The 23934-nt window shown below is 42.1% G+C and overlaps 1 protein-coding gene across 1 annotated transcript; it reads left to right on the top strand.

The window, feature by feature from the left end:
- The first annotated feature begins 10272 nt into the window (after positions 1–10272).
- LOC144493986 (trace amine-associated receptor 1-like) lies at positions 10273–11301 on the top strand. Its single transcript, XM_078213561.1, has one exon. The coding sequence runs from the start codon at positions 10273–10275 to the stop codon at positions 11299–11301; it is 1029 nt and encodes a 342-aa protein (XP_078069687.1).
- The last annotated feature ends 12633 nt before the right edge of the window (positions 11302–23934 follow it).

Here is a 23934-nt window from a genome sequence, read left to right as displayed (position 1 = left end):
CCCTAGCAGCACTCTGAGTGTTTCTGCAACACATAGACTGCAGCAGTTCGAGAAGGCAACTTCTCAAGTTAGGAATAGGCAATAAATGCTGGCTTAGCCAGCGACACCCACATCCCATGAACAAATAAAATAAGTCTTTTGAAATGGGAAAACCTTCGCCCCCATTGTTTAAAATATTCAAAGTATGGAAACATCCATATGATCTCATGGTTTACGCCTCAGAGCTGGACAAATATTTAACTCTTCTGGTTGAGAGGGGTTAATAATAGACTTATGAACCTTATTGCATAAGTAGGTGGAAGAAAAGTGGCATATTTTATTGGCCTTCATCTGCACTATAAAATTGTCATTTATACAACATGTTCATATTAATGGCATTATACATTGTTTGTTTTTATTGTAAAACACAAAATTTAATAAAATATAAGCTAGTAAAATAAATTACGTCCTAGGATTGTGAAATCTATTTTTGTATCAACACGTATGTTAAAAAGAAGTTAATATTGGCATTTACTTCTGGGCAAGGCAATTATTGTCACAACCTTCGTTTCCTTAACAACCCATTCATTGATATTGTTTGCCATTGGCCTTATGTTTAATTGACATTTTGAATGTAAAGGGCATTGTCAAAGGGCCATTTGTACAGAGCAGTTTGTAATATAGGGAATAATGACTAACTACTTGCTGTATATAAATATTTGCGAAGGGTTAACACCATGTTATTCATAAATAGAAGAGAATGTTCTCTGAAGATTGTGCAGTCCTGGGTTTTGAGCCTGTTGTTTGTCCCTTGAGTGAATAACCTTAGCTATTGATTTGCAACTTACAACTACTGTGACCAAAATCTGAATTACAGAACAGGTTGGTTTGGAGGTAGATAAACAATTAATGATTTTAAGGAGGTAGAGACTGATCATGACAGGGGTCAGATGTATGTATGGTAAGTATTCAATTTTGTTTCAGATCCATGAAGTTTACTAATCTTTATGGCATGCTTACTTACATTTTCTTGAAAATATACATGAAGTAAACTGAGAAAATATTAGATTAATTTTTGGATATCTCATAACCTTCCTTTTTCTGATGGATGTACACATCACCTGTACTATAAACATCGTTGCTGCTAAAGAAAATCAAGCAGAAAGTATTTGTTTCTTATGAACAGTAATTGTGAATCTCAGTTATATGTCCATTTTTGGTTATTAATTACTTGTAAATCAAAACTATAATGTGCACAATTTGTAATGAATAGGTTAATGCATTTGTATACAATCACTTTCCTATTTTAGCAAAAGTATTAGCACCTCGTTGGAATAAGTTTATTCATGCATTGACATTATCATCTTCGAAGTGCCATATTGCCGAGTTGTGTCGACGATTATGTGTATCCAAATTTTCGGATCATAGCAATAGTGAATGATTTTGTTGTGGGAGTTTCTCATCAACCCAGTCTGTAATGTTGTCTAGGTTAGTCTCTTGTTCTTCTTCCATTAATCTTTCTGGGTGACAAGGCATTCCAACCCTCTGCACAGATTAGTGTCCAAAGAATTCCTTATGTCTTCTTTTGAAATTATTTAACAGTTCTCTTGTTCTTCTAACCTCATTCATTACTTCTTTGTCAGCTTATCCTTAGAATCCTTTCGTAAACAGCACATTTCAAGGCTCTTGGTTTACTTTTCTTCCTCTTCGCCAGTGCTTTAAACATCAGAACCATAATTCTTTATGAGCAGAAGATTTACATTTCAAACCTCAAACTGACATTTCTTAATTTAATTTTGTAAAAACACTTTTGGTTTGTCCCGTCCTTTTTCAGATTTCAGTACAGCTTTTAACATTGCCAATGTCACTGCTCTTCAATTCACAGATTGCAATTTCATTCCAAGGAGATGTTCCATGTGGGCTACTTCTAGTAGTTGGTTAAAACTGAAACAGGTGTGGGATTACGTGCGCGTATGTGTGTGTAAGTCTTTATGCATGTGTGATGTATCTATCTGTGGTGTGTGCAATATGGGTATAAATATGTATGTGTATGTGGTGTGTATGTATGAACTCTCCCAGGTCCCACTATTCAGAACTGATAGCTCTGAATTTATCCACCTCTCATTCCAATATTCCACCCACCCAAGCAACCCCCACCTCCTCACCTGCCCCCAATGCAAAAACTACTGCATCCTCTGCTAAGCCGAGTAAGAATGGAGCACCCAGATTTGGCAAAAATGTCCAAATTGAAGTCATGCCTCAGATACCGGATCCAGGTTGCATACAGATTTTAAGAGACATATTCCGGGCAATATGTGAAGGCCGTGACTCCCTGACATTTCAAGTAGCCATGTCATAGAAACATAGAAACTGGAAGCAGGAGTAGGCTATTTGGCCCTCTGAACCTGCTCTGCCATTCATTTTGATCATGGTTGATCATCAAATTCAATATCCTGATCCCCCCCTTCCCCCATAACCCTTGATCCCTTTAACCCCTAGAACTATATCTAATTTCTTCTTAAAATCAGGCAATGTTTTGGCCTCAATTACATTCTGTGGTAGTGAATTCCACACATTCACCACCCTCTGGGTGAAGAAATTTCTCCTCACCTCAGTTCTAAAAGCTTTACCCCTTATCCTCAAACTATGACTCCTAGTTCTGGACTCACCCACCATTGGGAACATTCTTTCTGAATCTACCCTGACTAACCCTGTTAGAATTTTATAAGTTTCTATGAGATCCCCCTCACTCTTCTAAACTCCAGTGAATATAATCCTAATTGACTTAGTCTCTCCTCATTTGACAGATCTGTCACACCAGGAATCAGCCTGGTAAACCTTCATTGTACTCCCTCTATAGCAAGGACAGCCTTCCTCAGAAAAGGACACCAAAACTGCACACAACACTCCATGTGTGGCCTCATCAACGCCCTATACAATTGCAGCAAAAAAGGTCATTTTAGTCAGTCAGTCATTGAACAGGTCACTCAGAAACATCACAAAATTTCCCCTTGGAATTGACTCTCTGCCAGTTCCCTCAGCTCTCGCTGCTCATTGAAGTTACTCCATCCAGGTCTTCCCGTAAGCAGGTCCAGGATCTCAACTTTGGACTTCGACATGACCTTACTCTTACTGAGCCATTACTCTACAAGGCTATCAATTTCAGCTAGTCCCTGATCATCAAAATCTACTCACCATAGCTTGCTTTGCTGCAGCGTGCAACAAACTTTTAATCATTGCTTTGGCATTGACCATTTTCTTCACCATTGTTGGAGTTCAGCTCGACGTACAGAACAGGAGAGTCAACTGAATACTCATTTCATCACTGTCTTTGTCATGTTTTGTGGGCAGTCTCTCTTCATTTTGCATTGTTTCTGTAACTCATCAAAAACATTAAAAATACATTTCAGCTTTGTGCTGTTTTTCTGCTCATCCATTTAAACAGCTGAACTATATATATATATCATATGATCATCTGTGTGGTTACATTTTAAGCTCTATGAAGTATTTTGTACATAATTTACCATTACTTAATCCTACCCTTCGAGTGCTCTGTTCTGAAATGAATAATTCAGTTCATGAATAAATGGCCTTTAGTGGGAGCATTACAAATTACCTTTGCTGTCTGATAAATGAAAGAACAATCATTACCAGGCTTATTCCTTTACATCAAAGTTAAATAACCTGCTGATGCACACTACCTGGGACCATAAATGATTGCTAGTCACTTAGAATGAGGTATTAGAGGGCATCCAATAGAATTATGCACCCAAAATGAATCTTCAGGAACAGAGAAGAGAGGAGAAGAGAGGAGTTGAAAAACTTAATATCACTTTTGAAATGAAGTCTCAGATTCCAGTTATAAAGAAGTGCAATACTTCTTCCGGTGTGGATTCATGAGCAGTGAGAAAATGAAATGATTACCTCCTGACATTTTGCTGTGTTATATTTTTGACAGCTCTAAAACATTCTATAGATTAGATCTAATTCTTATTACCACACCTTGCTATTTAACATTTCGACTGCCGTTAAACTATTTAAAAAGTGACAAAAAACTGCTCATATGATGCAACAATAAATTAAGAAATGTCATTAATTTATGCAAACTAAACAATCAAGTTATTAAGTGAGTTATTAAGAAAAATTAAGATGTCAAAAGTTCCATTCCATTTCTGTTCCCGCACTTAGTGATGCACTAAGACAGACCTTTGTATGTTTCCATAGCTAGTAATTCCCAGAATATGTCACTAGTCTGTTGCCAGGGGCTCATAGCTTGAGGGGCACCACTCCACATCAAGTGTGGCTGACCAGGAGTCTCTCCCGCTCTTACCACCACCAGCCATTGATGTGTTTGGAAGGATTTGCAGGCTGACACACTGAACCTGTTTGGCTGCATTATGAGTGTACCTTCCCTAGCCATTGAGTACCAGGATGGGTCTCAAACCCCAAACTTCTGGCTCCGGGATTCTGCTCACTGCGCCACAAGACCACATATTAAAAATACTCGTTCTGATTTTTATAATGTGAGGTACCTTTCTCAAAACCTTTTCATAAGGTGCTATGATTTTACTTCAGATTTCAAAACAACATTGTGACATCGAATCATAGAATCCTTACAGTGCAGAAGAGGCCATTCGGCCCATTGAGTCTGCACTAGTTCTCTGACAGAGTATCTTTCCCAGGCCCGCTCCCCCACTGTATCCCCATAACCCCACATATTTACCCCGCTAATCCACCTAACGTACACAGCTTGGGACACTAAGGGGCAATTTAGCAGGGCCAATCCACCTAACCTGCACATGTTTGGACTGTGGGAGGAAACCGGAGAACCCGGAAAAAACTCACACAGACACAAAGAGAACATGCAAACTCCACACATACAGCCACCCAAGGCCGGAATTGAACCTGGGTCTCTGGCGCTATGAGGAAGCAGCGCTAATTACTGTGCCACCATGCTGCCCTTAATGGGTGACATAACAGGTGATATATATACCCATGCTAGTATTAGTAAATTCTATACAACATGAGTAGCTCAGTATCAGGTTTGATTAAGATCCTGAATAGAAACAATATAATTAAATGCTTTAGGTAAATGTTTGGTTAACATTAGTCTTTTGAACTGAAGATGTGCCGCCTCAAAACAAATTGTTATCTATGCAGCATTTCAACAGAAAAGATGTGGATAAATAAATAACAACAATGAAGATGGGACTTAAGTGCACAATGTTCAAATACCATTGAAAATGAAAGTGACTGTTCAATTTGAGAAGTGGATGTCCTTAAATGTTTGCTGGCTAAAAAAATCAATAGTTGTAATTTCTGTTACAACTTAAATATTGCAACACATTAACTATTATTGTATGAACTAAATCTCAATATAGAAAAATAATATAGGGAAAAGCATCCAGGTTTTAAAAGGTTAAACAATATACAATTTATTATTAGTGATAAATACTGACATATCAAATATGTCCCATAGATTATTGTGATCAGATATTGAGGTAAATGAGAATTAATCCATTGTGGATATACACTTCAGACAAGAGATTTCCATAAATATATTTAGAAAGTAAAGGTAAGTTAATTTACATGTATTATCTCTATGTGTAATTTGATATCTATACTTCATATAGGATTATAAAATACAGTAGGATGGCAAAACACAATTTTGCTTCTTGAATAATTAAATCTATGTTTTTTCTTCCATGAGATCTGGGTGTCACTGGCAAGGTCAGCATTTGTTTCCCATCCCTAATTGTCTGGGAACTGAGTACCTTACTTGACCATTTCAGAGGGCAGTTAGGAGTCAACCACATTGCTATGGATCTGGAGTCACATATATGCTAGAACAAGTTAGGATGGCATTGAGCACCAGGATGGGACTTGAACCCGGAACTTCTGGTTCAGGGATGCTACTCATTTTTCCCTTCCCCAAAGGACATTAGTGAACCAAAAGAGTTTTCACGCCAATTGGCAGAGTCACCATTACTGAAAGGAGTTTTATATTTCAGATTTATTAATTGAACTTAAATTCCTCCTGCTGCTGTGGTGGTGGGATTGGAGCCCATGTACTCAGAGCTTTAGCTTGGGCCTCTTCATTACTAATTCAACAATGTCACCATTACACCACTGCCTTCCCTCTAGCATAAAGTGACCATTTTCTTCAGAGCAAATTAAATTAATTACAGAGTCATCATTTTAGCAACCGACAGGCAATTTAAGGACAGCAGAACTTAAGTATAGTAGTTGTTTCTCAGCCCAAGGAGATTGCCACAATAGTTCCTTAAGGTAGTGCCCTAGGCTCAGTCATCTTTAGCTGTTTCATCATTGGCCTTCCCTCCATCATAAGGTCAAATGTGGAGGTGTTCTCTCATGGTTGCACAGCTTTCAACCCCATTCATAATCTCTCAGATATTGAAGCAATCCGCACGTGCACACAACAAGACTTACACAATGTTTGGACTTGGGTGGATAAATAGCAAGTAACTTTCATGTCAGGCAATGACCATCTCCAATAAGAGAGAATCTAACCATCCCCTCTTGACATTCAACTACATTCCCAAGACTGAAATCCCCACCATGAACATCCTAGGGGATGCCATTGACTAGAAACTTATTTAAATCAGCCATATAAATACTGTGATACGTGATCAGCTTTAGAGGCTAAGAGTTCTGCAGTGAGTAACTGACCTGACTCCCCAAGCGTACATTCTACAAAGCACAAGTCAGGATTGTGATGGAATAATTTATACATTTAGTTAGGCTCCACCAACACTCAGGAGGCTCAGCACCATCCAGGGCAATGTAGCCCAATTGGTTGGCACCCTATCCATCACTTTAAACATTCACTTCCTCCATCAACAGTGCAGCAGTGTGCACCATCTTTTTTTAATTTGTTCATGGGTTGTGGGCATCACTGGCTGGGCCAGCATTTATTGCCCATTCCTGAGAGCATTTAAGAGTCTACCACTTTGCTGTGGATCTGGAGTCACATATAGGCCAGACCAAGTAAGGATGGCAGATTTCCTTCCCTAAAGGATATCAGTGAACCAGATGGGTTTTTTATGACAATTGACAATGGTTTCAAGGTTATCTTTAGACTTTTAATTCCAGATACTTAGTGAGTTCAACATCTGCCGTGGTGGGATTCGAACCTGGGTCCACAGAACGTTACCCTGAATTTCTAGTCTAGAGACAATACCACTGCCTCCCTTGGTTCTATTAGTGCTCAAAAATCTATCAGTCTCTGTCTTGAATACACCCAATGATTGAACATCAACAGCCCTCAGAGAATTCCAAGATTCAAAATCCTCCGAGTGAAGAAATTTTGCTGGATCTCTGACTGCTTTAAAAACTCTTTTTAACTGAAATGCTGTGGAACATGGTGGCTGAACATCAGATGTGTATTTTTTGAGTTGCCAAGTTGATTGCTGTAAATTGGAAAAAAAGCTTCTTTAATATGGTTAATATTTGGTTACAAATATATATTTGTTGTATGAAATGGTCAATTCCCAAAAACCAACATATTAGATGGAATTTTCCAGCTGTTCACACTGGTGTGATTTTCTGGACCTGCTGCAGTGAACAGAGATTTGGCTGAGCGCCAAATTCTCCTTCTTTGCTTGCAGCAGCAGGGGGAGGGAATGGCTGGAAAATTCCAGCCATTACATTTATTTATACTGTTTTTGAACAGCAAGACATTTTGCACACACTTTTTGCCTTGAATTCACCAGGGCAAATACAAGAATGCCAAATTTCAAAATTACGTTCTACCACATAATTGACCAATGTCATATATAAATTTCAGGGCCAGTGAGATACCAGGTAAATAGGTTGTACGTCCCAGCAACTGGCTGATCATATCAAACAGAATATTCCTTTAGTTATTCGTAATAGGCAGAGTAAAGGCTGTGCTCAACGACTGCACTCGCAAAACTCCAAATAAAACATTTACTGTTGGATGTGATTCCACAATTCGGTAGCACTTGCTGAACAATCTTGAGTGTGCCAATAGCTGCACTAACAACCAATTTAAGATAATCAGTCATAACATTGTCCGTTTGCATTTGCTGGAAGTGGCATGTGCAGCGGCCAGTTCTGTGCAAGCAGAAAGAATATGTTCAAGCCTTGTGCCTTTTTCAAAGGAGTTTGGGGAGTCTATAGTGCCCCATTGCTTTCTCCATGGCAATGCCTCAGCCAATCAGAGTTGACCTGCCAACAAATCAGCACCCTTTCGTTTTGTGGCATGAACTGCTGTGGTAGTTGGAAATTTGGCATTCTTGCATTTGTCCTGATGAGTGCAAGGTGATAAGCTTCAGCAACATTTCTCTCTTTTCAGCATTACTCATATCAGTGGTTTGCAAATCTTTCAGTAACATGGCACACTCCAATGAGACAAACAATTCCACGGCACACCCACTTTTTTCAGCCAAATCGGTTGCTGATAAATGTCACACTGACTGACATTTTCTATGGTTACGGTCTTACTAGAGGGCAAACTTCAAAGCAAATTCACTGGATTGCAGTTTTGGGAATTCTGCCTATGTTTGAAGCTTTGCTCGAAGTTGAAAGCAATAATTTGACTTCTAATTTGCCGGATCCCCGGGATTTTGATGTTTACAAATTTTGCTGTTCATCTTATCCCATTTCTTACCCTACTCCCGGATGGAAAATGATTTAGTTATTCTTAACCGTGTGTCACACATGCCTATAACCTGCCATCCATTCTCAGGAGGACAAAGTATTCCTGAATGGATGTGCTTGCAGTTGCACAGCAACTCTGGAGCCGTAGATCGTCAACATGACTGAGTCAAATAAAGTTGCACTGATATCGCAAAGCATGTTACAGTGATGAGGAATTCGACAGGGATGATGTGAAAGAGCGTTGTTTTCTTCATGTGCTTTGCAGTGGGAAAAAGGATGGAGGATAAACATGGGATCACTCCATCACATTGTCAGCCTTGTGTTTTAGTGCTGAAATGAGGCGGCAATGCTGAAGGGACTATGTCTGTTGCCATTATTCACTGTGCAGATATGTCACCCGGTAACAACCCAGCCCGCACAGGCTGATCCCAATCCATCTGCACACTCATAATGGGCAGGCCCATCAGTAACTCTGTTGAGCATTCTTGCCAATGCCTGCAACACATTATTTAAGAATGAAAAATAAAATTGAAACTAAGTTGTGGTATGCTTGCAAATGGGTGAATGCTAATTTGGAAGGGCATGGTGGGTGATGAGGAAAATGGGAATGCACTTTTGCAAAAACAAGGGAAAACTTTCTCCCATGGGAGGCAAGCCCCCCCCCCCCCCCCCCCAGGAATGTGCCAAGAAAATGAAGGAGAAATTTCTGGAAAGCGAATGCTTCAGCAGCATCGGGCAGGTCTTCTTTCCCCTAGGAGACTTGGTGACTGTCAAGCTATCACTAAAGAAGACATTTATTCTAGGCTCACAGCAGCAGTCAGAGCTCTGGGTCCGCCACACTCCTGCTACCTCCTTTCTTCCCCCACTCTCCTCATCACTATGTTCCCACACTGGGTCTGCCAGATCCCCCTCCCCCTGCTTTCCTCAGCGCCGTGCTCACAGATCCCAGTCCCAGTTGTTTTCTTGATTTTTCTCAGTCTCCTGTGGTACGCAGCAAGCCATGGCACACTTAGAAACTTTGCCACGGCACAGCGGTTGGGAAACACTGACACATATACAGCTTTTGTACAAAGATCTTCTGGACCAAACCTGATAGTGATCTAGTTACAGTGTAAACATTTGCGATAATTCTAGTAGATTGGACCTACATTAACCATAATGGCACAAGGTTGTTTTGATGTTTGAAATGAAATCAAATAGAATTTGGAAAATGTGACAGATTATTCTAAAAGGACTAATATTTCTGGTATGTCAACTCTATTTCATAATCATAGAATTTTGCTAAATTTATATAAACATATGACATTTTGAATACAAACAGAAAATGCTGGAAAATCTCAGCAGGACTGACTCAAAACGTTGGCCCTATTCTCTCTCCACAGATGTTGTCAGACCTGTTGAGATTTTCCAGCATTTTCTGTTTTTGTTTCAGATTCCGACTTCCGCTGTATTTTGCTTTAGTATTTATGACATTTTGAATATTTTAGCTTGTTAGACTAAAAACTGGAATTGAAAAAGGAAACATTATTTACTTCTGTTTTGCACCTCTTCCAGCGTATCTTGATAGAATGAAGACGAGAAGCAACAAAGTACGGAATCCAATACTGGCTTTGGACTAGATTGAGAAGTCGAATTCCGACAGGAAGGACAATGGACACAAATCTCTCTGAGACAACAGAAGTTGCTCAATGCTGCTATGACTTTGTAAATGGATCTTGCCTTAAAGCAAACCGATCAAATGGCTTTCGATTTACAATGTATATATTTCTGGTGCTAATAATTCTCTGCACTCTCATTGGTAACATGTTACTCATCATTTCAATTTTGCATTTCAAACACCTTCATTCGCCCACCAACTATCTGATTCTTTCCTTGGCTACTGCTGATTTTCTGTTGGGCTGTCTAGTTATGCCTTACAGTATGGTGAGGTCTGTTGAAACGTGTTGGTACTTGGGGCATTTGTTTTGCAAGATTCATTCCAGCTGTGATATTATGCTCAGCACGGTTTCAATATTACATCTGTGTTTCATCTCTGTTGACCGTTACTACGCAGTGTGTGACCCACTGAGATACAAAATAAGAATGACTTTCTCGTCAGTGAAGAGGATGATCATTGTTAGTTGGGTCATTTCAGCTGTTTTTGCTTTTCCCTTAATCTTTTTCGAATTAAACCTAAAAGGAATTGAAGAATTTTACTCCAATCATGTTGCTTGCTATGGAAGCTGCGTACTTATATTTAGTGATATATCAGGGGTGGTTTCCTCAATCATTTCCTTTTACATTCCGGGAGTCACCATGCTGTGTATTTATTGTAAGATTTATTTTGCGGCTATGAAACAGGTCAGAAGCATAAACCAAATAACAGTTCAAATTTCAAGCAGCCAAGGAAGCGAAATTAGATTTTCACGAAACCACGAAAGAAAAGCTGCCAAAACTCTCGGACTGGTGATGGGTGTCTTCCTGATGTGTTGGTCTCCATTTTTCATTTGCAACACAATGGATGGTTTTGTCAATTATACAACCTCTCCTGTCTTGATCGACACTCTTGTATGGTTTGGCTACTTGAATTCTACCTTCAATCCCATAATCTACGGCTACTTCTTTTCCTGGTTTAGAAAAGCTGTAACAATCATTTGTAGCTGCAAAACCTGTTCCGTCCAGAATGAACTTGATCTGTGAATAAACTACACATAAATAGTAAACAGTGTGCAAAAATGGATAGTCAACAAGCTATTTTTCAATTTGACTAATTTGCACTGGGAGTGTTTTAATGCATGAGTAATTGTTGTGAATATGAATTTAGAAGGGTTGATTTTGAGACCCACTCATACTCAAACTATCCAAAGGCCTAAGTCTCACTTGGGGTGGCACGGTAGCACAGTGGTTAGCACTGCTGCTTCACAGCTCCAGGGACCTGGGTTCGATTCCCGGCTCGGGTCACTGTCTGTGTGGAGTTTGCACATTCTCCCTGTGTCTGCGTGGGTTTCCTCCGGGTGCTCCGGTTTCCTCCCACAGTCCAAAGATGTGCGGGTTAGGTTAATTGGCCATGCTAAATTGCCCCTTAGTGTCCCGGGATGTGTAGATTAGCGGGTAAATATGTGGGGATAGGGCCTGGGAGGGATTGTGTTCGGTGCAGACTCGATGGGCCGAATGGCCTCTTTCTGCACTGTAGGGTTTCTATGATTTCTATGTCACCAGCTAATTGCAGACGGTGAACAGACATTCCACTGCAACTTCAGACTTTAAAAAAAATTATTCTTTCTTGTGATGTGGACATCGGTGGGCTAGGCCAGCATTTATCGCCCATTCCTAATTTTCCTTGAGGAAGTGGTGGTGAGTTGCCTTGTTGAAAAGCACAATAGTCCATGTGTGGAAGGAACATCCAAAGTGCTGTTAGGAGGGAAGTTCCAAGATTTTGACCCAGCGACAGTGAAGAAACAGCTATATATATTTCCAAGTCAGGATGATATGTGGACTGGAGGAGAACTTGCAGGTGTTCACATGGTTCTGCTGCCCTTGTCCTTTTACCTGTTGGAGGTGGTGTGTTTCAAAGGTGCTATTGATGGAAACTTGGTGAGTTACTGCAGTTCATCTTGTAGATGGTGCACACTGCCTTACAATGCGTCAGTTCTGGAGAGAGTGAAAGTTTAAGGTAGTGGATGGGGTACAATCAAGCAAAGTGCTTTGTCCTGGATGGTGCTGATCTTCTTGAATGTTGGTGGAGCTGCACTCCTCCGGCTTCACAAAACCATAATCTGAAAAATTGATTGCGGGATATTTAAGAAACAATCGACAGCAGCCTCCTAAAGAATAACTTTTTATTCTGTTTATCATCCAGTTATAACTGCCATAGCATTATACACATGGTACAGATTACAGTCACTGCAATATTTATAATTTAAATAATTGTATTTCAGAATCAGGCAATGTATCTCACAAAACAAGGTAATATTCTTTCATGTACAGGTTCTCAAATTCAGCACCCATCAACATAGGAAGGGTGAGACCAGGACTGAGATACTAAAAGTCAGAATTCCTGAATCCTGGGCCTTTGGTGGGACCCAGGATATCGCCAATGAGTTCTGACATTTTACTATTTTAAGCATACTTGGTGTGTAAACAGGTTCAATCCCATCCGCTCTTTGGGCACTTCGGGTACCAAATGGCATTGAATGGGGGCGATTTTACCATTGCATTACTCCCATTTTCGGGCGTGAAAACTTGGTAAAGTTGGGCGTGAGGCGAATAGCGCAATCCGCGCCCGCATCCGCCAGATTCCCACTTTATCAAGGCTTGAAAATGGCCGTGATCAGCACCGGGCCCAAAACAGACGCGACGTCAATTTAAATGCATTTGCAAGCATTTAAATTGACTTAATGAGCTGGACACCCAAACTTACCGGCACTTCCCCCTTTACCATCGTGTTCGCCCGTCCAGAGTTGGCACGAAACAGACATGCTTGGCAAAGGTCTGTTTCGGGTGCTCCAGCTTCTGAACAGGTAAGTTCAGAGCTTCCAACGATTCTCTAACTCAGATCAGTGGTGGTGGTGGGGGGGGGGAGGCAGGCCAGATCATCCTCTGGTGGGGAGGGGAGGAGAGAGGTCTGACTGTTCTCTGGTGGGGGGGGGGGGGGGGGGAAGGAGGGCCAGATGTATCTCTGGTGGGGGGGAGCGAGGAGGAGGGAGGCCTGATCGTTCTCTGGTGCTGGGGCGGGGGGAGGTGGAGGGAGGCCCGATTATTCTCTGGTGGGGGGGAGACCAGATCATTCTCTTGTGGGGGGGGGGGGGGGGCGAAGGGGCAGGAGTGGAGGGGGTCCACTGCCACTCTGTGGGCAATCGGTGGGGGGAAGAGGGGCAGGGGGTCGTGATCGGTCTGGGTAGCGAGGGGGTGGGTGGATAAGGGGGACAGTTATGTTGTGGGGATGGGGTGATGTCTGTGGGGGCCATCACTCCTGGGCCGCTTTATCCACTTTTTGCGGCCCGCGAGCAATATGACAGGGGAGCATTTAAAAAATTTTTTTTACTGCGCATGCGCAGTTGATGGGTCCGAACGGAGCAGCAGCGTTTCGGGCGCAATAAGCCCCGCCCACAGCACGATTTAGACTCGCGTTTTTTTTTCAGGCTAAGTGCGTATGGGGGCGCCTGAGAACAGGTTTACAAGTCGGATCTGAATTGCGCCCAGATTCAGCACTTAGAATCAAAATGGTAAAATTGTCCCAAATGTTTGTGCCCAAAATGATTGAACACCATCTTGGTGAGGGCAATGATGTACCTGTAGCTACCATCTGACTGAAGTATGAAGTGTAGACAGATCATGATGTCAATCAGAATGTAACAAACAAAGAACAAAGAACAAAGAACAGTACAGCACAGGAAACAGGCCCTTCGGCCCTCCAAGCCTGTGCCACTCCTTGGTCCAACTAGACCAATCGTTTGTATCCCTCCATTCCCAGGCTGCTCATGTGACTATCCAGGTAAGTCTTAAACGATGTCAGCGTGCCTGCCTCCACCACACTACTTGGCAGCGCATTCCAGGCCCCCACCACCCTCTGTGTAAAAAACGTCCCTCTGATATCTGAGTTATACTTCGCCCCTCTCACCTTGAGCCCGTGACCCCTCGTGATCGTCACCTCCGACCTGGGAAAAAGCTTCCCACTGTTCACCCTATCTATACCCTTCATAATCTTGTACATCTCTATTAGATCTCCCCTCATTCTCCGTCTTTCCAAGGAGAACAACCCCAGTCTACCCAATCTCTCCTCATAGCTAAGATCCTCCATACCAGGCAACATCCTGGTAAACCTTCTCTGCACTCTCTCTAACACCTCCACGTCCTTCTGGTAGTGCGGCGACCAGAACTGGACGCAGTACTCCAAATGTGGCCTAACCAGCGTTCTATACAGCTGCATCATCAGACTCCAGCTTTTATACTCTATACCCCATCCTATAAAGGCAAGCATACCATATGCCTTCTTCACCACCTTCTCCACCTGTGTTGCCACCTTCAAGGATTTGTGGACTTGCACACCTCGGTCCCTCTGTGTTTCTATACTCCTGATGACTCTGCCATTTATTGTATAACTCCTCCCTACATTATTTCTTCCAAAATGCATCACTTCGCATTTATCCGGATTAAACTCCATCTGCCACCTCTCCGCCCAATTTTCCAGCCTATCTATATCCTGCTGTATTGCCCGACAATGCTCTTCGCTATCCACAAGTCCAGCCATCTTCGTGTCATCCGCAAACTTGCTGATTACACCAGTTACACCTTCTTCCAAATCATTTATATATATCACAAATAGCAGAGGTCCCAGTACAGAGCCCTGCGGAACACCACTGGTCACAGACCTCCAGCCGGAAAAAGACCCTTCGACCACTACCCTCTGTCTCCTATGGCCAAGCCAGTTCTCCACCCATCTAGCCACTTCTCCTTGTATCCCATGAGCCTTAACCTTCTTAACCAACCTGCTGATTGAACACCAGTGGGTGAGATGTTGAAGCTCAACTCTCTGATTAATAGACCTTCATGGTATTATTCTTGATTGGGATGTTATCTTTTGGTTGTTGATTTATCACATGAAGATTAATTGCTTGCAAAAGGAAATTGGATGAAAGTCATCTGGTGATAAGGTATAATAACCAGGAAGCATGATGCTACTTTCAACATTATTTATTGCTAACAAAATAAAGACCAAAACTGAAAAGAAAAGAGAAATCAATCATGAAGAAATAATACTGAATCATGAAACAAGATGAGATATATAAATGCATTACGTATCAATTAAATATTGACATTTTCACTTTGGCAGTATTTTATTTGTTCCTTCACAGGATGTGGGCTCGGCTACAACTATTGTCCATCCTTAGTCATGGGTGGCATGGTGACACATTGATTAACACAGCTGCCTCACCGCGCCAGGGACCCGAGTTCAATTCCCACCTTGGGTTACTATTTGTGTAGTGTTTGCACACTCTCCCCGTGTCTGTGTGGATTTCCTCCAGATGCTCCAGTTTCATCCCACGGTCCAAAGATGTGCAGGTTTGGTTGATTGGCCATGCTAAATTGTTCTTTCATGTCCCAAGATGTGTAGGTTAGGAGGATTAGCAGGGTAAATACGTGGAGTTACAGAAATAAGGCCTTGGTAAGATGATCTGTTGGAGGGCCGGTACAGACTCAATGGGCCAAATGGCCTTCTTCTGAACTGTAGGGATTCCATGATCCCAATAGCCCTTGACAAGGTAGTGGTGTGCCACCTTCTTAAACTGCTGTAGCTCACGTGGTGCAGATATATCCACAACACTGTTAGGTTGGGGGAGGGGGGGGAGGGGTGGGGGGGAGGGGGGGAGGGGTGGGGGGGAGGAGCCAGTGGTGCCGAGGGGAGTTCCAGAATTTTGACCTAATGACAATGAAGGGATGGTGACATAGACCTGAATTTTCAGTATAGTGGGGGCTCACGAAGAGTTAGCGGGAAACATGTCCTCATCCAAACTCATTCTGAAGTGCCCACTTCATTGGAATTCATTTGCAATTATGTTGGCTAGATTTCCTTCGGAGTCTTTGGAAATTGCTCTATTTTGCAAACATTTAGCTGAATGGATTATCTAGTGAACAAAAAATCCGATAGATCAGTAAAGGTTCTGGGTTGCTCTCTAATTTGATTTGGGTTAGGTGATCTCAGCTGGTATGCAACCATGGGCTTAGCTTCCCTCCCCCCTCCTTTAAAAGTTAAAGTTTATTTACTAGTGTCACAAGTAGGCTTATAGTAACACGGCAATGAAGTTACTGTGAAAATCCCCTAGTCACCACACTCCGGCGCCTGTTCGGGTACACTGAGGGAGAATTTAGCATGGCCAATGCACCTAACCAGCACATCTTTTGAACTGTGGGAGAAAATCGGAGCACCCAGAGGAAATCCACACGGACACAGGGAGAACGTGCAGACTTCGCACAGACAGTGACCCGAACCAGGAATCAAACCCAGGTCCCTAGTGCTGTGAGGCAACAGTGCTAACCACTGCGCCACTTTAACTGGGTTAGATAGATAGAGTCCAGAGTTTCTGCTCTTAATCGTTATTCAAAAGGACTGTGGTGGTCTGAAGATGTTCTTTGAAGACAGGATTGGGCTCAGATGTATTGCCTCCTCAAAAGGTAAATAACCATTTTTCTTGATGTTCAAGAGCTAAGCTCTCACTCTAAGAAAGACTTCTTGGTTAAGTTGATAGAAGGCCAATGTCAGTGTAACTGTAGCCAGCAAACATCAGAGCTGTCAGGAAAGGAAGGAAGAAAATTGGAGAGATTTTAGAAAAGGTAAAAATTTTAAAATGATATCAAAAGGGTAAGATCGTGGATATGCTTTGATAGGTTAATTGAAATATAGCCAAGTTTGTTCAGCACCACAGGGTACAAGCACGTACCTACTCTTAACATGACAGTGCGAACATTCCCAGGAAAGGTTTGATGAGTTTTTTCAAAGCAAAATTGATTAAATTAACAAATGACAAAATTAGAGGAATCAAAATAAATATAATTAAGTTTGTGAAACTAGAAAATAAATAGGAATTAACAGAATATGAATTATTCTTATTAGCAAAACTCAACTTTACTTCAGGTTGATCATAACGTTAACCTAGTATTGAACATCTGTTTTCATCCTTTTCCTTTATTTAACGATGTTTTCAGATGATTGCACAAGTAACTATTTGCAGATGTCTTGATAACATTCCATGACTGTGCCAGTGGGAACAAAGCTTTTCATAGTGTAGCCTGTGATGAGATATATAATTATTGGATACCTACAGAAACTGAGACATTGAAGTGATGCATTACATTTCGAGAGATGAAATCGCTGGGCCTCTGACGGAGAGATGAAATCGCTGGGCATCTGACACAAATCTTTGTCTCGTCACTGGACACAGGTGAGGTCCCAGAGGATTGGAGGATAGCTAATGTGGTCCCGTTGTATAAGAAGGGTAGGAAGGGTAACCCGGGAAATTATAGGCCGGTGAGCTTGACGTCCGTGGTAGGGAAGTTGTTGGAGAGGATTCTTAGAGATAGGATGTATGCGCATTTAGAAAGGAATAAACTCATTAACGATAGTCAGCATGGTTTTGTGAGAGGGAGGTCATGCCTCACTAACCTGGTGGAGTTTTTTGAAGAAGTGACTAGAATGGTTGACGAGGGAAGGGCCGTGGATGTCGTCTATATGGACTTTAGTAAGGCGTATGATAAAGTCCCTCATGGTAGGTTGGTGCAAAAGGTTGGATCTCATGAGATAAAGGGGGAGGTGGCTAGATGGGTGGAGAACTGGCTTGGTCACAGAAGACAGAGGGTGGTAGTGGAAGGGTCTTTTTCCGGCTGGATGCCTGTGACTAGTGGTGTTCCGCAGGGCTCTGTATTGGGACCTCTGCTGTTCGTGATTTATATAAACGATCTGGAAGAAGGTGTAACTGGGGTGATCAGTAAGTTTGCGGACAACACGAAAATGGCTGGACTTGCAGATAGTGAGGAACATTGTCAGAGGCTACAGATGGATATAGATAGGCTGGAAATTTGGGCAAAGAAATGGCAGATGGAGTTCAATCCAGATAAATACGAAGTGATGCATTTTGGTAGAACTAACGTAGGGGGGAGCTATACGATAAATGGCAGAACCATAAAGGGTGTAGATACGCAGAGGGACCTGGGTGTGCAAGTCCACAGATCCTTGAAGGTGACGTCACAGGTGGAGAAGGTAGTGAAGAAGGCATATGGCATGCTTGCCTCCATAGGACGGGGCATAGAGTATAAAAGTTGGGGTCTGATGTTGCGGTTATATAGAACGTTGGTTCGGCCGCATTTGGAATACTTCGCCCAGTTCTGGTCACCACACTCCCGGAAGGACGTGGAGGCTTTAGAGAGAGTACAGAGGAGGTTTACCAGGATGTTGCCTGTTATGGAAGGGCTTAGTTATGAGGAGAGATTGGGTAAACTGGGGTTGTTCTCACTAGAAAGACGGAGGATGAGGGGTGACCTAATAGAGGTGAATAAAATTATGAAAGGCATAGATAGGGTGAACGGTGGGAAGCTTTTTCCCAGGTCGGTGGTGACATTCACGAGGGGTCATAGGTTCAAGGTGAGGGGGGGCGGGGGGGGGAGGTTTAACACGGATATCAGAAGGACGTATTTAACGCAGAGGGTGGTGGGGGCCTGAAATGCGCTGCCGGGCAAGGTGGTGGAGGCGGACACACTGGGAACGTTTAAGACTTATCTAGATAGCCACATGAATGGAGTGGGAATGGAGGGATACAAAAGAATGGTCTAGTTTGGACCAGGAAGCGGCGCGGGCTTGGAGGGCTGAAGGGCCTGTTCCTGTGCTGTATTGTTCTTTGTTCTTTGTATTAAAAATGTGCTTATTAGAGCTAGAGGATATTCTACATGCACATCAGACTGCATGCAATTTTCAAGTTAGAACTGTATAAGAAAACAGCCCTCTAAACTAATGGCAGATCCTGAAATCTGAAACAAAAAAAAAATGCTGGAAAAACCCAGCAGGTCTGACAGCATCTGTGGTGAGAGAATAGAGCCAATGTATCGAGTCAGCCTGCTGAGTTTTTCCAGCATTTTCTGTTTTTGAGCTCTCTAAACTAATCAGCTGCAGAAATCAGATTGGGCTTCTGTCTAGACTCTGTTGCAAACATTGCCTAAGCAGATGCAGATGCAGGCTGTAAATCTACAATATTCATTACCATGTTTGAGCAGGAGCTTCATTAAATATTCATATCCTAGATTTAAAAAATGGTCTTAGTAGCCCTATTGATACTTGCAATGTTAGGATGGTGTCCCACCAGTGAATTGTCTAGGAATGTGTTTCTACATTGAAAGCACTAACGTATATACAGAGCCTTGTTGTTTTTGTAAAGGACAAGGACTTTCAAACCCTCATTTCAATGGATAAACACAACAAATTTTCAATAAAATTCCAATTTTGCCTATTCCCTGTCCAATATAAGCTCGGCACAACATTGTGGGCCGAAGGGCCTGTTCTGTGCTGTACTGTTCTATGTTCTAATATAAATTGTTAAGGTACGAATTGTACAGGTAACAAAGTTTATCGATGTTTTATTAGTTTTGTAGTCGAGGTTTAATGCATTTTTCCCACCTTTCTAAATCAGACCATGATAGAAATGGATATGCAATAAAAAAAAGGAGACTGATGATACACAAATGCTTTCAAATAATTCTTTTGAACAACAATATGCATTAAACAGATGGAAGAAGCAGCCAATCTTCACAGTGCACCATTAACCATAAGTACAGCATGTGCAGTCTTTTGGCAAATTATCAATACCTTAATGCTAGAGTTTGCTGTTAAATCAGACCATTTGCAATAATTAAATCTCAATTCATAGAAATCATACAATAGTACAACACAGGCAAGACCATTCAGCCCATCAATTCTGTGCAAGCCTTGTCAAAGAGCAATCCATTTGTCCCTCCTCTGGTATTTCAAAAACAAGTTACGAATACACGTTTATGTATTTATCCTCAAATCCCTGTATTTTTTCCTCTAATTATTTTTCCAGTTTCTTTTTGAAAACCCACTATTGGATCAGTATGCATCACCCATTTTGGGCAGCACATTCCAAATCCTAACCTCTCATTGTGTAACAAAGGTTTTCCTCATGCTGCCACTGGAAAGAGCTGCCAGAGAAAGTGGTTGAGGCAGGTTGAATAGCAACATTTAAAAAGCATTTGGATAAGTACATGGATGGGAAAGGATTAGAGGCATATGGGCCACACGTGGGCAATTGGCACTAGCTGGGAGGGCACCAAAATCGACATGAACTGGTTGGACCGAGGGCTTGTTTCTGTGCTGTATTGCTCTATGGCTCTATGGTGCTTTTGCCAATCCATTTAAATCTGTACTCTCTATCTATCGATCCTTCGGTCACTGGAAATAAGTTTGTTTCATTTGCTCTATCTCAACCTTCATTATAAACATCTCCAGCATATCTCTTTTGCAGCCAGTCAAAAGCCCTCATGTCCTTTCTTAAGTGTGGTGGTCACTACTACAATTGGGGCTGAACTGGTGTTCTTTTGAATAGTGTTTGATGAATGTTGCTGTGTTTTGTTCTTGTTAGTGAACAAGTCATTTAGACCAAACCCTCATTGGTCTGATGTCAGTTTAGAAACTGCATTCATTCCTGTAATATAGGAAAATAAGGGTAGATTTTCAGTTTCTCATATTCAATAGATAGAACATTTACCACATAGATACAAGTAATAGGTTTTTCAATTCATTTAATCCATTTCATTATTTTGTGAGTTGTTTATCTTCCTACTTTGCAACAGGGACTAAGCTACAAAAATAGCTGTAAAGCACTTAGGACATTTGAAATGCAAGTTCATTCCTCTTCGAAATGCAGTTATCAATACAACTAAGGTATAAAGTTTATTTATTAGTCACAAGTAGGCTTACATTAACACTGCAACGAAGTTACTGTGAAAATCCCTTAGTCGCCACACTCCAGCGCCTGGTTGGGTACACTGAGGGAAAATTTAACATGGCCAATCCACCTAACCAGCACATTTTTCGGATTGTGGGAGGAAACAGGAGCAACCGGAGGAAACTCACACAGAAACTAGTACCAGGAAGAGGTAATGAAAACTTGAGTACAGCTGCAGATCTCTTAGGTGAATCAAATTTATGGTCAGAAGGCCAGGTTGGCTGTGAGCATTGTGTAAGGAGTGGAATAATTAAACAGTCATTTTACCTTCCGCCTGTCCAATACCTATAGAGACCCTCTAATCAGCAGAGGCCAAAGTCAAACACAGTGTTTTTTTCACTGGGGCATTCAATAACAGGAAAATGAGGTAGGTGTAATAAAACTGCAGAGGCAGAGGTCCCGTCACCAAAATCCCTCTATTTACAATTCCAACAGCAGTACACAGAATACTATCAGTCAGCAGTCTACCCTTAGGAGTACCAGAGGAACTGACACTCCCAGTTAAATACAAGGAAAAGACTCCCTGATTGGCCCATCAATTGACTCCTTAATCGGGGAACTATTTTTTTCCCCAACTAAATTAACAAAATCAGATTAACTTAGGGACAACTCAAAAGGGGCAGCTCACTAAAAGGAGGGGAACTCCTTAATCGGGGAGTTCATATTCCAATAGGCCAACCTCAATGGCCTGATTGAAGTCATTATAGTAGGAATACCCCCTTCTACCTCATAAACTGCTACACCGTCTTCAGAGACCTAACTACCCCTTCCCACCTCAAAAGCCTTGGAAATCCTGGAGCAATAAAAGGGAAGGAGATACAGACCAGCAGCTGTTGTCTCTTTTTCCTTACTTTTGCACCAAGGGGAATTAACGTTTGTCCGATATTATTAATAAAATAAGTGACTTAAGTAAACACCGCAATTTGAAAACCATTATAGTCCTCTGTTTGGTTATTACCTTTATTGAATAATCCCTTATGAAAGCAGAATACTATGATTTCTTCATGGTACAATAACAAAGTCTAATTGCCTTTAAGTTTGTAGATAAGTTTGAGAGTAAATTTATTTTGGTTTATGCTTCATTTACCTCACCTGTGATATAATCATAGAACATCACACAGACATGAGATCCAGGTGTAATTCACTCCTAAATTAATGTCTTATATCTAACTCATGATTTTATTATTTGTAGATTGAATCATCAATAAAGTTGACCTTCCTCATTGCATGAGTTCTCTTGTGAACTTTGAGCCTGAATGCTGAATGAAGCCACTGGAGGGCAGAAGTGGTTTACTTACTTAACCAGCAACAACAATTTAATTATACATCACGATATTTTAACTCAATTTTCAAATATGATAATTGAAAAATAATATATTTAAGCAACTTTGGTTTTACTTTCTTGTGTTTACACAGCAGACGTTACTAAATTATAAAGACAGGAAGTTGAATTTTGATGCAATCTATCATTGAGTATGTTGAAATATTGGATCAAAGATGGTTTTGCACAAGAATGTTGTGGGCAGAATTTCACAATACTTTTTTCCTGTAAGTAAATCAGGGAGGGTCGCGTCGGCTCTGATGGGAATACTCGCCATATATTCAGCCTCAACACTTTTCCACAAGATTCACAGCTTGCACATGGCGGCTTGACTCTGATTCACTCACCCTGGGAAAATGTAATCTCTGCAATCAGTGGAGCGCTCCGCTTAAATGCCTCCCCAGCACTTGTCCCGAGTCCATTAGGGGGGATTGGCTGCCAGGAAGACAATGCCACATTTCATGGAGGGAGTCCTCAACAAACTCCTGGATGGTGTGGAGCAGAGGCATGACATTCTCTACCCGTGACCAGGCAGACGTCCAGCAAGCAAGATCATCACCCAGCCTGGGAGGCAGTGGCCATGATATTGAGTGAGTCCATGAGAGGATAGGGCTACAGTGCTGAAAGAAGATGAATAATCTTCTTTTTACAACCAGGGTAAGTCTGCCTTTTCAGGTCATAGAATCATAGTATCCTACAGTGCAGAAGGAGGCCATTCGGCCCATCACGTCTGCACCAATGACAATCACACCCATCCTATCCCCATACCCCCATGCATTTACCCTAGCTAGCCCCCCCAACACTAATGGGCAATTTAGCATGGCCAATCCACCTAACCGCACATCTTTGGACTGTGAGAGGAAACTGGAGCACTCGGAGGAAACCCATGCAGACACGAGGAGAACGTGCAAACTCCACACAGTGACCCAAGCCGGGAATTGAACCTGGGTTCCTGGCGCTGTGGAGCAGCAGTGTTAACCACTGTGCCACTGTGTCACCGTGCCACCCTAAGGTCTCCCGTTGCACTCCTTAATACATCCACCACACCTCCATAGTGATCTCTTCCCCAGCCACCACCATTGTCATGCCGTCCTCTTTCCACAACTCGCACCCTGCTCCCCCCCACCCCCCGCCCCATCTCCGCCCCATCCCCACCACTCCTCCATGGTCCCTGCGGTAGCTATTCTGCTCCTCACATTCCCACTCCCACTCACCTCCCATGGCATTCCAGACTTCATCACCATATGATCTGGCAGGAATCCCACTTACACTCTCCCCATCTGTCTCAGTGCAGGACAAACTCAGGCACAAGTGGTGTGGGCGGGCACAGCTAGCTAAAGTCATACCTGAGCTGAAACACCTATTGCCCTTAGAGGAGAGAGTCCTTGAGCTGGCCAGTGAGAAGCAGGGCCACACCAGTGCAGGGGGTGAGGTGGCGGCAAGAGACAAAAGTGAGAACCCTTAACACATGCAGCCATGTTGCAAACCTCAATTGAGTTAACT

The sequence above is a fragment of the Mustelus asterias genome, chromosome 5 (assembly GCF_964213995.1).
Source record: "Mustelus asterias chromosome 5, sMusAst1.hap1.1, whole genome shotgun sequence".
Classification (NCBI taxonomy): domain Eukaryota; kingdom Metazoa; phylum Chordata; class Chondrichthyes; order Carcharhiniformes; family Triakidae; genus Mustelus; species Mustelus asterias.
This window is presented reverse-complemented; position numbering and strand designations above follow the sequence as displayed.

Coding starts and splice junctions, on each gene's coding strand:
- LOC144493986 (XM_078213561.1), top strand. CDS start 10,273: ATGGACACAAATCTCTCTGAGACAACAGAAGTTGCTCAATGCTGCTAT.